The sequence below is a fragment of the Osmerus mordax genome, chromosome 7, assembly GCF_038355195.1.
Source record: "Osmerus mordax isolate fOsmMor3 chromosome 7, fOsmMor3.pri, whole genome shotgun sequence".
Lineage (NCBI taxonomy): Eukaryota > Metazoa > Chordata > Actinopteri > Osmeriformes > Osmeridae > Osmerus > Osmerus mordax.
The window spans coordinates 17070868-17087232 of record NC_090056.1 but is presented as its reverse complement, the minus strand read 5'-3'; the positions used below and the strand labels follow the sequence as shown (position 1 = coordinate 17087232).

The window sequence follows — 16365 nt, the reverse complement described above, 5'->3', positions numbered from 1 at the left end:
CACATACCCTTCCACCGACTGGGGGGTCAATTTCATTTCAATTTCATTATGAGCTCTTTTTCCCCCTTCCAATTTCATGTCCAATTTCATTTCTGAGGAGAGGGAAAATGAAATGGGATTGATCCCTGACTCTACCCTAAAAACCTTTCACAGGAGGGATTGGATTGGTGGTGGCTTGACATGCCTTTATGTGTGTCTTTCAGTTTCTGCGCGGATGTGTGTGGGCATGCATGGGAATGATCCCTTTGTTTACGAACAGGGACTGTAATTGTGTAGTCCGGCCAGCAAAGATATTAGGTAATTTAAAGTAATTCCATTACGGTTCAGTTTAAATAAGCTGTGAGGGAGCCAGGCAGACAGGAAGTTACATTCGTCACTGTACTTGGTTCTACAGCCTATAAAGGGCAACACATGATCACTGAGACACAATATAGTGTTCTGTAGCTAGATGTCTCCCGAGATAGACCCGCCCAGTCCAATCCCACCCTGTCAGCCAGGTTGTTAGTCAGGTGGAGAGGGATGGAGATGGTCTGACAGAAACAGAATTGGTCTCATCAAAACAATCTGGAGAAGGGGGTTGCTCATGGCAACGAGGCAGCCCCCCCCCCTGCCCCCCCTTCTTCAAAATGCACATTCTTAACTGTCCGTTTCTATTTCTCTCTCTCTCTTTCTTTTTTCTCCCCAACCTCTCTTCTTCTGTGTGGGGAAATCACTTTACAGGGACAACAATTTCTCTAATAAAATTACAAGGTGATCCCATAGATCATAATCATAAATTATCACTCCGAAACAGTCACTGGATGCACGTGGGATGTCTATGCTTCATGCGACTAGTTACTATACACACAGATGTTTGTGTGTGAGTGTTTGCAGCTTGAAGGCCACCCCCACCCCGGTGACAGCTCATCTATTTAAGTTAGACGTGGGCAAGCTGTGCTAGCTACTGTGCAGCCTCGGTAATTGCCTCTGAAATGAATTACTTGGCAGACAGAGAAGCAGAGAGGGGGGAAAAGGAAATTGTAATTGAACTGCCCCCCCTCCACCACCACCCATCCCCCCTCTCTTGCGCTTCACGTTATTGGGTGTGCTTTGCCTTCGGCAAGGGCACAACCTTTGTTCTCTCACATATATATTTATTTATTATTGTTTATTTTCGCCCCCCTAACTATCAGTCAATATTTGGACTACATACACAACGGCGGTGTCAAAAGGTTCGTCTTGTTAGCGATTGCGTTGGTTGTATTTTTATTTACATTCCGTTGCATGGTTTAAGTAGAAATTGCGTTTTTGTGGTGAAAAGTGAAGCTAACGGTGGCTAATTTGCTAGCCCCAGTCACTGACGTTACTACGTCACTAACGTCACGAAAACACGCGTGACTACCTGTAGCAGAACATTCGTTTCGCATCTGTGAACTTGGGGGATAGCTAGGCTAACTATAGCTTTACTGCAAGGCAGCTGCAGAAACGCCACAAGCAAAGAGGCCAGGGTGATAACTATTTACTCATTTTACTTTGTGATGTGAAACACAATTATGAAATGTAATGTACAATATTAGCTGATATTATTAAGGAAGTAGGCCCACATCTACTTTCGAAACGGTAGTCTACTATTTCACTGAAGCATTAGCATGACATTAGCCTCTGTTGCCCGGGCAACACATACCACAGTGGTCTATGATGCATCTGTTTTCAATCGTTAAAATAAACATTCCTCACAAATACATTTTCTTTGTAGGATTTATTATGACATTACATTACAAGTAAACGATTTGTTGGTGAAATTATCATTACCTGTGGTTTCAAACCAGTGTTGCTCATTGCAAAGCTGTAGCCTACAGGAGACACACGACAAAAACATCTAACTTAGACAGCCGTTTAGGAAGTCAAACGGCGACAGAACATGTTCGGCACTCCCCTTACTTAAATCAAAAGTCTTTCAATAGGTGAAACTATCTGACTACTAACCTGAACTTCATTGCCACAGCCTAAACTTTGTCAATCTGTTCATGAAAATAATTAATTTCAGCCTAAACCGTACAACGGAACGTTTAATCGAATTCAACCAACGCAATCGCTACCAAGACGAACACAGCAGTAGTCTAGTACTGTACTGTAGTAGTACAATTTACCGGCGCAGCTTCTCCACACAGGGCTGTATCGCATTTTGCGTTGTTACTGACAATGATCGCTACCAGTGAGCTTTTTATGAATGAGCGATTTTCCACTAAATAAATGTCAAGCTTATTTACGTTTTTGGGGGCATATTTTCAGTTAGCAGATGGTACTGTTTGAATCGCGATTCTATCTTCTGCCTTTAACGTCGTAGAATAATCTTCAAAGGGGGTTCTTTATTAATGAATGAATGCAATATGAGTAGGCTAAATGTCTGAAAATATCACGAGAAGGGAAAACTTAAAAGGACGTTTAAATCATAGAGATTAGGTCCATTTTTACACCGGTCTGCCAAATGTATTCGTTTTGATTCAGCTAGAGGCTGCCTCTTCCAGGGGAAATGAGAAGACATCATATTTCATTCTACACTTCACTCGTATTTTGAGTTGTAAATGAGCAGCAAAAAAAATATTCTTTTAAATCTATGTAATATTTATACATAATAAGTAGGCCCTATGCATTTTTATATAAAATATACAGGAATATCAGTTGTAAAAATGACATTAAAATCTCTGTACAACCGACGCAAGCAAGCACACCCTACAATTTCCCCAGAAATTGTACCCTCTCTAGTTACATCTGCAGTGCAGAAATTCATTTCCCTCCCAAACACAATCCCGTTCTCCCTCCTCCCTCCCTCCGTCCCCTCCCCTCCTCCTGTGGCGTCCACACTGACGCCTGTGGGAATTCAACCATTGATTGTTTGTCTTAAGCGTGCTAATTTCACACACGCATGCACACACTAAAACACGTTGTGCTAGAATCCATTGTTTTGAACAACTTTTAGCCTGTTCTTTTAGGTGCGTGTGGTTGCGCTTTAGCGAGACTAAGTGCGGTTGTACGGCCAGGGGCCGAAGAGTTTATAACTGGCAGCAGTAGAGAGGTGTTCAGTATGTATCTATCTAGAGAACCCCGCTAACCCCCATACACATACAGAGCCAGAGTTGCGCTATTTATAGCCTGCCTGTTGTTGGTTGTTGATACTACCGATAGTTTGACAAATAGGAAAGCATAAGTTGTGTGCATCTTTCTGTTTATATAACAAATACACAGGAGAAACACGCACACAAGTCTATTTCAGTGATGTTGTCTCCTTAGCATGACAACGTTGATTATGTCGGCCAACTGCTGCTGTTATGACATGGCCTTCCCTCACCCCCAGGCACACACACACACACACACTCATGGATGTCCCTTGGCCTTTTTATAGAAAGGCATGGAAAAAGGGGGGAGTGAGCTATGATACCAGCAACTTCTCACTGGACTGAAGTCAGACAAGCACACATACTCGTGCCACCACAATAGACCTATTTCTGGGGGGGCTCACACACAGACCTCTCCTCATACTCTGCCTGACAGCCACTTACTTTGAAACACAAACACACATCATGGCTGACAGGAACGCAGGTCGTCCCATCGTGAAGAAAAAGGAGAAGAAGTCAGAGAACAAAACGGATAAAGAGAAGGAGAAAGAAAAAGAAGAAAAAGATAAAGGCGTGAAAAAGCCTGATAAAACAGCGAAGAAGTCTGAGAAATCCGAAGAACAACCGCAGACACAGGAAGAGAAGAAGAAGGAGGGAGATGGTGGAGCAGGAGCAGGAGAGGGGGCAGAGGGGAAGATGGATGGTGTGGAAGAGAATGGAGAGTTCCAGCCTATAGACCTGCCACCATTTGAGATCGTCACAGGGTGGGTAAGATCTACTGTTCTCAGTCACTCCAACCTGCACAAACACACACAGAGACATATCTCTCTCTTTTTCTCTCTTTCTCTCTCTTTCTCTCTCTCTTTTTCTCTCTCTCTTTCTCTCTCTTTCTCTCTCTTTCTTCAATTTCTATTCTACAAACAACAATACTCTACTGTTAGGGTACATGAGAGACACTGAGACTAATGACAGGCACCTGCTATCTATTCTCAGGAGTAAGGGTAGGGGTGACTCATTGAATTTATATAGCTATACCCTTCCAGCGTACTCTACATTCACTCTTCCTTTCAAATAATACCTAAATACATATTGTATTATGAAATGCAATTTCATGGTTCATATTCTCAGATATCTCATATATATTTACCTTGATTAATTAACAGGAAAGGACCAGGAAGGACAGTTTGAAGGATGTATTTTGAGGTATTTGGATTTTCCCTCAGCCCCTGTATTAAACGCATGACTCATCCTGACAAGGAGGTTGTTTTAGCTGGCCTGCGGCCTGCTGGGTTCAGTAGGAGGGCTGGAAACACAGAATCACCACTGTCACTGACTACATTTAATAGCAGATAGATCTCTAGACGGTGTGTGGTGGCCATAAATAAACGGTTTGAATTATGAAAAAGCTGGTGGTTTCATATGCTGCAGAAGTGAAACGTTGTCTGTGATTTCTAGGAGACCAAGTGTAGTTTCTAGGTAAAAGGGATGGATACGTGACTGGAACTGATATTGACACAAGGATTTTTAAGTCTGATTTTCTCACTTTCTCTTGTTTTCCTCTCATAGGGAACAAATGAACCCGTTCTATTTCAAGTTCCAGTTCAGGAACGTTGAATACTCATCCGGGAGGAACAAGACCTTCCTGTGTTTCCGAGTGGAGACACCAGGGGGCAGTGTGGAGCCTCTGCAAGGCTTCATGGAGGACGAGCATGCCTTGGCACACGCAGAGGAGGCTTTCTTTCAGCAGGTAACACACACACACACAAGCACACACACTCATACATACATGCACACACACACACACACACTCATAGGCACACACACACTCATAGGCACACACACACTCATAGGCACACACACTCATAGACACTTACATACACACACACACGCACACACACACTTATAGGCACTCACATACACACACACACGCACACACACACTTATAGGCACTCACATACACACACACACACACTCATAGGTGTACACACACACGCACACAGAGCTGAGTTCTCTCTGCTCCTTTCCATAGGTGCTCCCTCACTATGACCCCAACCAGTGTTACGAGGTCACATGGTACGTGACGTCCAGCCCCTGCGCGGCGTGCGCCACCAAACTCGCCGACATCCTCCGTCAGAGGAAGAAGCTCCGCCTCACCATCCTCTGCTCCCGCCTCTTCATGTGGGAGGAGCCAGAGATAGGGGAGGGGCTAAAGGCCCTAGTGGGCGTGGGCTGTAAGTTGAGGATGATGAAGCCGACAGATTTCCTGAAGGTGTGGGACACCTACGTGGAGAAGGAGGAGCAGATCTTTGCTCCCTGGGAAGACTGCCAAGACAACTATGTCTATTATGAGGAGAAACTGGCCGAGATCTTGAAGTAGAAATGTGTATTACCTTATGCTTTACTTTTTTATTTACCAAATGTTAGATAATTATAGATGTCTCTTACATGCAAGTATAAGGGAGTGCCTTCTACTGGTATCTCTGACTAAGATGATGTTCTGCGTCGTAAAAAAACAGCCATTGGTATTGGTTAGCAATACAAATTTATTTTTTGTACTTTAACATATATAGAATACTTCTTAAGTTATATTATATTAACGGGATTTCATATGGATTTGAAAAACAACACAGCTACTTAAGAAGCACAACTAAGACAGGAAACTGAAGAAATAGCAACAAGGATAAATATATACTGTAGCTGCCACCATCTGGTGGTATTGTCAAGAACTACACTATTTAAACATTCATATACTGTACATGCAAGCTGACATCCGTTCCATAGAAGGTTCTGGAATATTAACTATATTCAATAGTTTACTATGTATTGGTTCATCCTATTATAGACCCATACTGAGGATAAGAAGATAATAAAAAGGTTTAAAAAGTACTAGCTTTACATGGACAAATTGAATTAGGATTCATATAAATACATTGGAAAATACCTGAAAGCCACATCATAAAACAATACAAAGTATTTAATCTTCAGACTTGAACTTAAATATACTTCTCATAACCCAGACAAGACAGGACAAGTATTTGGCAAATGGTAGAATGTTAAGTACAACTTCGCATTTCTTCACCTTAGCATTTTCCCGAGTTCTTCCAGTTGATTCAGATACATGAGGACTCTCCTAATCTAGACGTTAAGAGCTAAAGTTCTAGCAGTAGACAAAGAGCTCATGTGTACAGGTTAGGCTGAGAGATCTAACAGACCAGGTGATTATTAAGAATGGGGGCAGTGGATGAGAGAGTAGAGCATTGTGACATATTCTGGATTGTCAATTGTCCTGAGACATGAAGGAGACCATACCTCCGTTTGCAGCCAGTGTGTCAGTGTTCTGAGATGACATCACTAAGGGGTGGAATGAAAGAAACAGTTTGTCACTGTGAGACAGTACCAAAAGGTTTGTATATGTATACGTCCAGTAAAGAATAGTACGGTACATTTGGGATACATGGCGATCATCATTACTGTACCTTGCTCATTTTCATAAAATATAGGAAGAGGTGTGGACTCATCGCAGATCCCCACCTCATCTTTGTCTTGATCCATGCACACACACACACACACACACACACACACACAGTGGTGAGTAAGCATGCAGGTAGACCAACTGATTTATATATAAGTTTGTGCATTGTGTGTGTATTGGTGAACTCACCTTCCCTTTCAACTTTGTCATCTGCCTCAAGGATGTATCCATTCAATGGACTGGGTGTATCTACAGAGAGGAAGAAGAAGCATGATCAGGAAGTCACTAACCATCTTTTTACAAGCCTATCACGATATTATAGATCAAAGTTTGTCCATTCAAGGTGCGTGGGTGTGTCTGTATGTGTGTATATATGAAAGAAAGAGTGTTCAGAATCCCAATTCTGCATTACTGACTATTGATTGACTTCCGTTTACCATGAAAGATGAATCATACAGTTTGGTCTACATACCAGTGCTTGATTTGAGCTGAGCCATGGAGAGGAACAAGTTTTCTGTCTCGGTTTTCTCAGTTTCTACAGCAGAAGTAAAAAGAACAACCGATGAAAACCATGACCTCACCACAAGTTGTCCTCTCTAAACACTGTGCAGTCTCTAGAACTAGAACACCCTGACATCAGCCAGGCTCGTGTGTTGAGCATGGACATGTCAAAGTGATTGTATCATATGTACAGTTACATGTTGTCTCACGTGTGTGTTATTTACATGTATGACATACAGCAGACAACCTGTGAAATTAGGCTGACAGTGGGCAATGTTTACAGGGACTCCTACAGGGGCAAGGGGACATTTTGGCTAAAGGCACAAACCTGGTTTGCGTGTCAGACGTAGGCCGACGCATCCGATGAAGACAATGATGAGGCCGAAGAAGAGGCAGCCAGAGATGGAGAGAAGAACCTTCCTCTTCAGAGCTATGAAGGAGAGAGAGAGTGAGAGAGAGAGAGCACGAGAGAGAGAAAGAGAGCATGAGAGAGAGAGAGCACGAGAGAGAGAGAGCGAGAGCACGAGAGAGAGAAAGAGAGCACGAGAGAGAGATCACGAGAGAGAGATCACGAGAGAGAGAGAGAGAGAGAGAGAGAGAGAGAGAGAGAGAGCACGAGAGCACGAGAGAGAGAGGGAAAGGGAGGGAGAAAGTTAACGGAAGCATGGACAGATAAAGATAAAGAAATCAGAATAAATTTTCTTCTTTGCTTGATTCACTATATTCAATATATGTGCAGACTTATTCAAGGCACATATTCTAAGATCATCCTCCTCTCAGGTGACCTGCCTAAGTTCCGAGTCTTGAAGGCTTCACTACGGGTGGAGTAAGATGGCCTCCCTTCACGTTGGCCCTCACAGCTGTACTGGCTCTGGTCAGGGTCCTCCTGGGGCGTCACAGTGTACTTCCTGTCCCCAGAGTTAACCACAAACACCTCCTCTCTGTACCTGTGTATGGGTGTGTGTGTGTATGTGTGTGTGTGTGTAGGGAAGGGGGTTGAAGATATATGATGAAGGAAAATGTACACTTTACACATGTTGTGTGAACATAGTCATTCACCAATCCTATTCTAGACACACAAAAAAAAAAACAATAATAATTGATATTCAATCACAATAAGTTGTACTTCTATATGTCGTGCTGTTGGGATTGTTGAGTTTGTAGTTGTAAGTTTACCATGTGTAGTTCCACTGGTCACTGCTCTGATGGATCTCACATCTCAGTACCAGACTATCAGTGTAGAACACATCTGTCCAACCTGTCTCCAACGTCATCTCTGCCCACGGACGGACTACGGAAACACACACACACACGCACACACACACACACACACACACACACACACACACACACACACACACACACACACACACACACACACACACACACACACACACACACACACACACACAGAGAGACAACAAAGACAAGGAATGGGAGAATAATATGAGGATATTTGGCATACAATTTGTTCATTTGTAAAGGTTGACCCCAGTTTAACATTAGAAGAATATTTATCTTGAATGACAACATTTGTTGCCACACCTTACTTCTATACTGCTAAAGTCCCTTGCTAAAACCTCGTACCTTGCGTTTTCAGACGAATGTCAACACTGTTTTCTGAGTGAAACTGATGGCTGCCTCTTCTGACTCTGCACCAGTATGTTCCAGCATGACTCAGTTCAGTCTTGATGGTGTAACTGCTCTGACTGGTGTCTGAGATGGGCAGTGGAGTTCCCTGGGAGTCTTTGTACCACAGATATTCCCAGCCAGTGGAGACATTAACTTTACAGGTGAAGGTGACCGACTCTCCAACATACATCACCTCAAAACCTGGATCCCGGCTCAACTGGGGCTTGGGTTTCTCATCTGTGAGATAAAATAATAGACCAAATAGTTCCACAGATACGAGTTAGCATTTCAATGTATACGTCTGACAATCTCTAAATATTTAAAATCAACACATTGCAACGCTAACAATTCAACTAAACAGATGGTGCTACTAGGTTTGGTTCAGTACAAAACATTTAGCAAATATGCCAAAGCAACAGTGATGATCTTAGCTGATCAGTCTAAATGATCACATGAACACTTCTTTTGTTAATTTAAGATGAAGAATAATGGTTGCAATGGTCACCTACTATTTCAACCCACAGACACTCACCATAGACACTCAGAGAGACTGATTTGCTGGATTTAGTGGTCACAGGCCTGGTCTTGTGTTGTCCCAAACAGCTGTACTCTCCAGAGTGTTTCTGTTCAGCAGAGACGATGGAGAGAGTAGCTCCCTCTGAGTTGATGGAGACAGTCTGGTCTGATCCAACCTTCTGTCCTCCTCTGGTCCACATATATGTCCAGTCAGAGCTGTCCTGAACCCCACATCTCAGCTCCACTCTCTCAGAGGGGAACACATCCAGCCATCCAGACAGCAGATCCAGGGATGGGACTGGGACAGCTATGGGAGACGCCACATAAGATAAATAGGAAAAACAGTAATTTTATAGATTTATTTTTGTATACTTTACTTCTAAGAATGTAAATAAATACCTAAGTACTGAAGAATAGATTTTTTTGCAACCCAATGTTTTTTCTAGCTGTATGATAAAATGAAAAACAACTTTAAATCATTTGTACAACCTTAGCAAATAGGTCAATGTTATGTCTGAAGAAAAGCTCATTTGATCTGGTGTCAAGTCCTTTTCAACTCCTTTCCCAATGTTTCACACGTCATTAGTTATTTAACTTACCTTGCGTTTTCAGACGGATGTCAACACTGTATTCTGAGTGAAACTGATGGCTGCCTCTTCTGACTCTGCACCAGTATGTTCCAGCATGACTCAGTTCAGTCTTGATGGTGTAACTGCTCTGACTGGTGTCTGAGATGGGCAGTGGAGTTCCCTGGGAGTCTTTGTACCACAGATATTCCCAGCCAGTGGAGACATCAACTTTACAGGTGAAGGTGACCGACTCTCCAACATACATCACCTCAAAACCTGGATCCAGGGTCAACTGCGGCTTGGGCTTGGATGCTGGTTTTACGGTAATTAACAAAAGCAATGTTCAATATACAGTCATTACAACTGATCAAGACCAATAATTATAATTCTGATTATTTTGAAAACCATGAAAAGAAAGCTCACCATAGACACTCAGAGAGACTGATTTGCTGGATTCAGTGGTCACAGGCCTGGTCTTGTGTTGTCCCAAACAGCTGTACTCTCCAGAGTGTTTCTGTTCAGCAGAGACGATGGAGAGAGTAGCTCCCTCTGAGTTGATGGAGACAGTCTGGTCTGATCCAACCTTCTGTCCTCCTCTGGTCCACATATATGTCCAGTCAGAGCTGTCCTGAACCCCACATCTCAGCTCCACTCTCTCAGAGGGGAACACATCCAGCCATCCAGACAGCAGCTCCAGGGATGGGACTGGGACAGCTATGGGAGACGTCACATAAGATAAATAGGAAAAACAGTAATTTTATAGATTTATTTTTGTATACTTTACTTCTAAGAATGTAAATAAATACCTAAGTACTGAAGAATAGATTTTTTTGCAACCCACTGTTTTTTCTAGCTGTACTATACATTATTTTAAATATGATAAAATTAAAAAAAACTTTAAATCATTTGTACAACCTTAGCAAATAGGTCAATGTTATGTCTGAAGAAAAGCTCATTTGATCTGGTGTCAAGTCCTTTTCAACTCCTTTCCCAATGTTTCACACGTCATTAGTTATTTAACTTACCTTGCGTTTTCAGAAGGATGTCAACACTGTTTTCTGAGTGAAACTGATGGCTGCCTCTTCTGACTCTGCACCAGTATGTTCCAGCATGACTCAGTTCAGTCTTGATGGTGTAACTGCTCTGACTGGTGTCTGAGATGGGCAGTGGAGTTCCCTGGGAACCTTTGTACCACAGATATTCCCAGCCAGTGGAGACATCAACTTTACAGGTGAAGGTGACCGACTCTCCAACATACATCACCTCAAAACCTGGATCCCGGCTCAACTGGGGCTTGGGTTTCTCATCTGTGAGATAAAATAATAGACCAAATAGTTCCACAGATACGAGTTAGCATTCCAATGTATACGTCTGACAATCTCTAAATATTTAAAATCAACACATTGCAACGCTAACAATTCAACTAAACAGATGGTGCTACTAGGTTTGGTTCAGTACAAAACATTTAGCAAATATGCCAAAGCAACAGTGATGATCTTAGCTGATCAGTGTAAATGATCACATGAACACTTCTTTTGTTGTTAATTTAAGATGAAGAATAATGGTTGCAATGGTCACCTACTATTTCAACCCACAGACACTCACCATAGACACTCAGAGAGACTGATTTGCTGGATTCAGTGGTCACAGGCCTGGTCTTGTGTTGTCCCAAACAGCTGTACTCTCCAGAGTGTTTCTGTTCAGCAGAGACGATGGAGAGAGTAGCTCCCTCTGAGTTGATGGAGACAGTCTGGTCTGATCCAACCTTCTGTCCTCCTCTGGTCCATGTATATGTCCAGTCAGAGCTGTCCTGAACCCCACATCTCAGCTCCACTCTCTCAGAGGGGAACACATCCAGCCATCCAGACAGCAGCTCCAGGGATGGGACTGGGACAGCTATGGGAGACGTCACATAAGATAAATAGGAAAAACAGTAATTTTATAGGTTTATTTTTGTATTCTCTACTTCTAAGAATGTAAATAAATGCCTAAGTACTGAAGAATAGATTTTTTTGCAACCCACTGTTTTTTCTAGCTGTACTATACATGATTTTAAATATGATAAAATTAAAAACAACTTAAAATAATTTGTACAACCTTAGCAAATAGGTCAATGTTATGTCTGAAGAAAAGCTCATTTGATCTGGTGTCAAGTCCTTTTCAACTCCTTTCCCAATGTTTCACACGTCATTAGTTATTTAACTTACCTTGCGTTTTCAGACGGATGTCAACACTGTTTTCTGAGTGAAACTGATGGCTGCCTCTTCTGACTCTGCACCAGTATGTTCCAGCATGACTCAGTTCAGTCTTGATGGTGTAACTGCTCTGACTGGTGTCTGAGATGGGCAGTGGAGTTCCCTGGGAGTCTTTGTACCACAGATATTCCCAGCCAGTGGAGACATCAACTTTACAGGTGAAGGTGACCGACTCTCCAACATACATCACCTCAAAACCTGGATCCCGGCTCAACTGGGGCTTGGGTTTCTCATCTGTGAGATAAAATAATAGACCAAATAGTTCCACAGATACGAGTTAGCATTCCAATGTATACGTCTGACAATCTCTAAATATTTAAAATCAACACATTGCAACGCTAACAATTCAACTAAACAGATGGTGCTACTAGGTTTGGTTCAGTACAAAACATTTAGCAAATATGCCAAAGCAACAGTGATGATCTTAGCTGATCAGTGTAAATGATCACATGAACACTTCTTTTGTTGTTAATTTAAGATGAAGAATAATGGTTGCAATGGTCACCTACTATTTCAACCCACAGACACTCACCATAGACACTCAGAGAGACTGATTTGCTGGATTCAGTGGTCACAGGCCTGGTCTTGTGTTGTCCCAAACAGCTGTACTCTCCAGAGTGTTTCTGTTCAGCAGAGACGATGGAGAGAGTAGCTCCCTCTGAGTTGATGGAGACAGTCTGGTCTGATCCAACCTTCTGTCCTCCTCTGGTCCATGTATATGTCCAGTCAGAGCTGTCCTGAACCCCACATCTCAGCTCCACTCTCTCAGAGGGGAACACATCCAGCCATCCAGACAGCAGCTCCAGGGATGGGACTGGGACAGCTATGGGAGACGTCACATAAGATAAATAGGAAAAACAGTAATTTTATAGGTTTATTTTTGTATACTCTACTTCTAAGAATGTAAATAAATGCCTAAGTACTGAAGAATAGATTTTTTTGCAACCCACTGTTTTTTCTAGCTGTACTATACATGATTTTAAATATGATAAAATTAATAACAACTTAAAATAATTTGTACAACCTTAGCAAATAGGTCAATGTTATGTCTGAAGAAAAGCTCATTTGATCTGGTGTCAAGTCCTTTTCAACTCCTTTCCCAATGTTTCACACGTCATTAGTTATTTAACTTACCTTGCGTTTTCAGACGGATGTCAACACTGTTTTCTGAGTGAAACTGATGGCTGCCTCTTCTGACTCTGCACCAGTATGTTCCAGCATGACTCAGTTCAGTCTTGATGGTGTAACTGCTCTGACTGGTGTCTGAGATGGGCAGTGGAGTTCCCTGGGAGTCTTTGTACCACAGATATTCCCAGCCAATGGAGACATCAACTTTACAGGTGAAGGTGACCGACTCTCCAACATACATCACCTCAAAACCTGGATCCCGGCTCAACTGCGGCTTGGGCTTGGATGCTGGTTTTACGGTAATTAACAAAAGCAATGTTCAATATACAGTCATTACAACTGATCAAGACCAATAATTATAATTCTGATTATTTTGAAAACCATGAAAAGAAAGCTCACCATAGACACTCAGAGAGACTGATTTGCTGGATTCAGTGGTCACAGGCCTGGTCTTGTGTTGTCCCAAACAGCTGTACTCTCCAGAGTGTTTCTGTTCAGCAGAGACGATGGAGAGAGTAGCTCCCTCTGAGTTGATGGAGACAGTCTGGTCTGATCCAACCTTCTGTCCTCCTCTGGTCCACATATATGTCCAGTCAGAGCTGTCCTGAACCCCACATCTCAGCTCCACTCTCTCAGAGGGGAACACATCCAGCCATCCAGACAGCAGCTTCAGGGATGGGACTGGTGGTTCTAGAGTTCAGATAATAAATGTCAGATGGACAGCAGGTCACAGGAATCTTAATCATTTTCCAGATTGATAAATGATAAAGTGATAAATGACACAGTTCAACATTTTCCCACCATTGACAATTAATGAGACTGGGCTGCTAAACTGGGAGAATGCTGCTTCTGTTGTGACTCTGCACCAGTATGTTCCAGCATAACCCAGTTCAGTCTTGAAGGTGTAACTGATGCCTGAGATGGGCAGTTGTGTTCCCTGGGAGTCTTTGTACCACAGATATTCCCAGCCAGTGGAGACATCAACTTGACAGTGAAGAGTGACCTCCTCCCCAGTATACACACTCTCAGTGGCTGGTTCCAAAGACAGGCTTGGAGTCACTCCAGTCACTGAGAACAGAGAAGTGGTTATGATAGGAAACTTTTCAAACGTCAGCTATTGAGGAGAGGATGTTTGTAGAACAGAAAGCAGAACCAAAATAGAAAAAAGATACTGTCCATGGTTTACAGAAACAAAGCAGCCCTTTGTCAGAACAGCAAAGCTGTGATCAAATGATGTCAATTCACTTCATTAATCATATAGGAAATTCAAGCGTTAAATTCTCTTCTATCTGCTAAATTAGTTTTACTTCTGTTATAACGCATCACTTGTGATTTTTTTGCCTTGAACCCTAATGTACTGTACCTTATGTAAAGATACACAGCAATGCAAAGAATGTTCAAGTCGAGCGAAGCTTGCTTATGCACAAAGGTGTTATAGAACGGAAAAAAAAAGTCAAGTGTGAACACGGATTCAGGCTCTTTTGGTTATGTTGACTGCTAACCTTTCTATCTTGTTCAGCAGAATTATCATGACACTGTTTAATTTAATCGGGAGAAAAAGATAAATAAATAGAAAGACAGAGACAGAGAGACTAGAGAAAGAAAGAGAAGTGTTCTTACCATCCAGTTGTGGTGTAACTTTTGTATGATCTTGGGTTGAGCAGAGACTAACTGAGAGCACTGCAGAACAGAAAATATGACAATTTTAGTTTTTTCTCTTTTTTTCGTACTGGTCGTATTTTGCATGCCGCACTATCTGATCAAAATGACAGTTCTCTGTCAGAGCTCGCGCATTAAGATGGAACGTAAGGTAGATACCCTTTCCAAAACTTGTAAGGGCGTAATAGTTTGTGAAAGACCCAGAGAAACACAAATATCCGACGAGGCAAAAGGTTTCTGTAAATGGTTTTAGGACTTAGGAACATTTTCATGTTGGAATGAAATGGGGATACACAATATTTTAGGAGATACACACTTTGAAACATAACATTATCCCCTCTCTCACTCAGGAAGCATTTTCAGGTAATCAGAATCAGAATCAGAAAGGGATTTATTCGCCATGAAAGTTTGCACAGACAAGGAATTTGCTTTGGCAGGAAGGTGCATACAATAAACATATACCTAAAATTTAAATATGTGGACTAACTATACTAAGGGTACATAAACTAGCAGTACTAAGTGGGATTATAATAGAATTAAATATACAATAAAATATAAGTTGCCGTAAATTACAATATAAAAATACAAAAATTACAAAAAATACAAAGGTGGGACAGCTTGTGTGGTAAAGTGGGACAGTCATCGTCTGTCAGCCTATCGCTAATATTAATAATAATTCGTTTATATACAACAATGCAACAGTGCAAGGGTGTGGCAAGATTCATTTAGTTGTGGGGTTTGACTTATACAATAGGCATAAAGTGTAACTGATGTAAACCTTAGTGATCTGCAGTATATGTGCTAGCTAGCTATAGTCACGATGCGTTAGCATTCTGTTGGACTAGCGGGTCACGCTTACAAGTCTGAAAGCGCTGGTTCGATGACAGTGAAAGTTGTTATTTACTTGGGAACTTAAGTGCAGTGTGATGCATTGGTATTAAAAATGTGAGAATTGTCGAATTAAATTACTTTTATAGCATAAACAAAGCATTACTAGATGTTCCACTTTAGAATGCAGTCACATAAAACGTTTTGTTATTTGCTAACAAAGCATTATTTTACACATTTTTGTGTGTTTCAATCAGTGGTTAAACCCCTTCATTATGCTGCAATAATACTCAGTGTAACTTAATTTAAATTCCTTTTGCCAGCCTTATCATTGAGAAATAGAATGTCATATGCCGCTGAACTTTCGATGCTTTTTTTTCTGTACGGACCCCCTGTCAAGCCAGATCACGCATACTCAGATGATGTCAGACAAATAAAAACCACTGCATAGACTAGAGTGTTGTATTTACGAGTCAAGATCAGCTCTGGTGATTGGATGTTGGTTTTGCACATATTAAATCATCAAAATGCATAACTGTCCCACTTTACCTGATGTCCCACATTACCTGAACTCACCCTACATGTAAATGTTCTCAAAAATGTTGAAGAAATGATAACTTACAGAAGACGAGGAGCCTATCGAGACACATTTTCCTCTGAGTGTCTCTGAAGGTGACGCACACCCAGCTTCTCTGACCTGCATCTGCTGT

At 41.9% G+C, this 16365-nt stretch overlaps 2 protein-coding genes across 2 annotated transcripts; one reads left to right on the top strand and one right to left on the bottom strand.

Annotated features, from left to right (window-relative positions):
* The first annotated feature begins 3457 nt into the window (after positions 1-3457).
* On the top strand, positions 3458-5583 carry apobec2b (apolipoprotein B mRNA editing enzyme, catalytic polypeptide-like 2b). The gene is made up of 3 exons (XM_067240877.1): positions 3458-3859; positions 4662-4842; positions 5125-5583. The coding sequence occupies exons 1-3, from the start codon at positions 3561-3563 to the stop codon at positions 5470-5472; spliced, it is 828 nt and encodes a 275-aa protein (XP_067096978.1). The 5' UTR covers positions 3458-3560; the 3' UTR covers positions 5473-5583.
* A 726-nt stretch (positions 5584-6309) lies between these two features.
* Positions 6310-16365, bottom strand: LOC136946510 (Fc receptor-like protein 5). Its single transcript, XM_067240876.1, has 19 exons — positions 16278-16365; positions 14789-14848; positions 13970-14236; positions 13175-13456; positions 12573-12863; positions 11993-12274; positions 11391-11681; positions 10811-11092; positions 10209-10499; positions 9816-10097; positions 9233-9523; positions 8656-8937; positions 8245-8359; positions 7858-8015; positions 7397-7498; positions 7040-7102; positions 6757-6816; positions 6572-6637; positions 6310-6446 (listed from the first exon to the last, which is right to left on the bottom strand). Exons 1-19 carry the CDS (start codon positions 16303-16305, stop codon positions 6373-6375), a joined length of 3567 nt encoding a protein of 1188 aa, XP_067096977.1. The 5' UTR covers positions 16306-16365; the 3' UTR covers positions 6310-6372.

Bases quoted from the DNA above. Each gene is read 5' to 3' on its own strand.
- apobec2b (XM_067240877.1), top strand. From the start codon at position 3,561: ATGGCTGACAGGAACGCAGGTCGTCCCATCGTGAAGAAAAAGGAGAAG. The intron at 3,860-4,661 runs GTGGGTAAGATC...TTCCTCTCATAG, and splicing joins CCATTTGAGATCGTCACAGG to GGAACAAATGAACCCGTTCT. The intron at 4,843-5,124 runs GTAACACACACA...TCCTTTCCATAG, and splicing joins AGGAGGCTTTCTTTCAGCAG to GTGCTCCCTCACTATGACCC.
- LOC136946510 (XM_067240876.1), bottom strand. From the start codon at position 16,305: ATGTGTCTCGATAGGCTCCTCGTCTTCT. The intron at 11,682-11,992 runs GTAAGTTAAATA...CGTCTCCCATAG, and splicing joins CATCCGTCTGAAAACGCAAG to CTGTCCCAGTCCCATCCCTG. The intron at 6,638-6,756 runs GTGAGTTCACCA...GCATGGATCAAG, and splicing joins TGACAAAGTTGAAAGGGAAG to ACAAAGATGAGGTGGGGATC.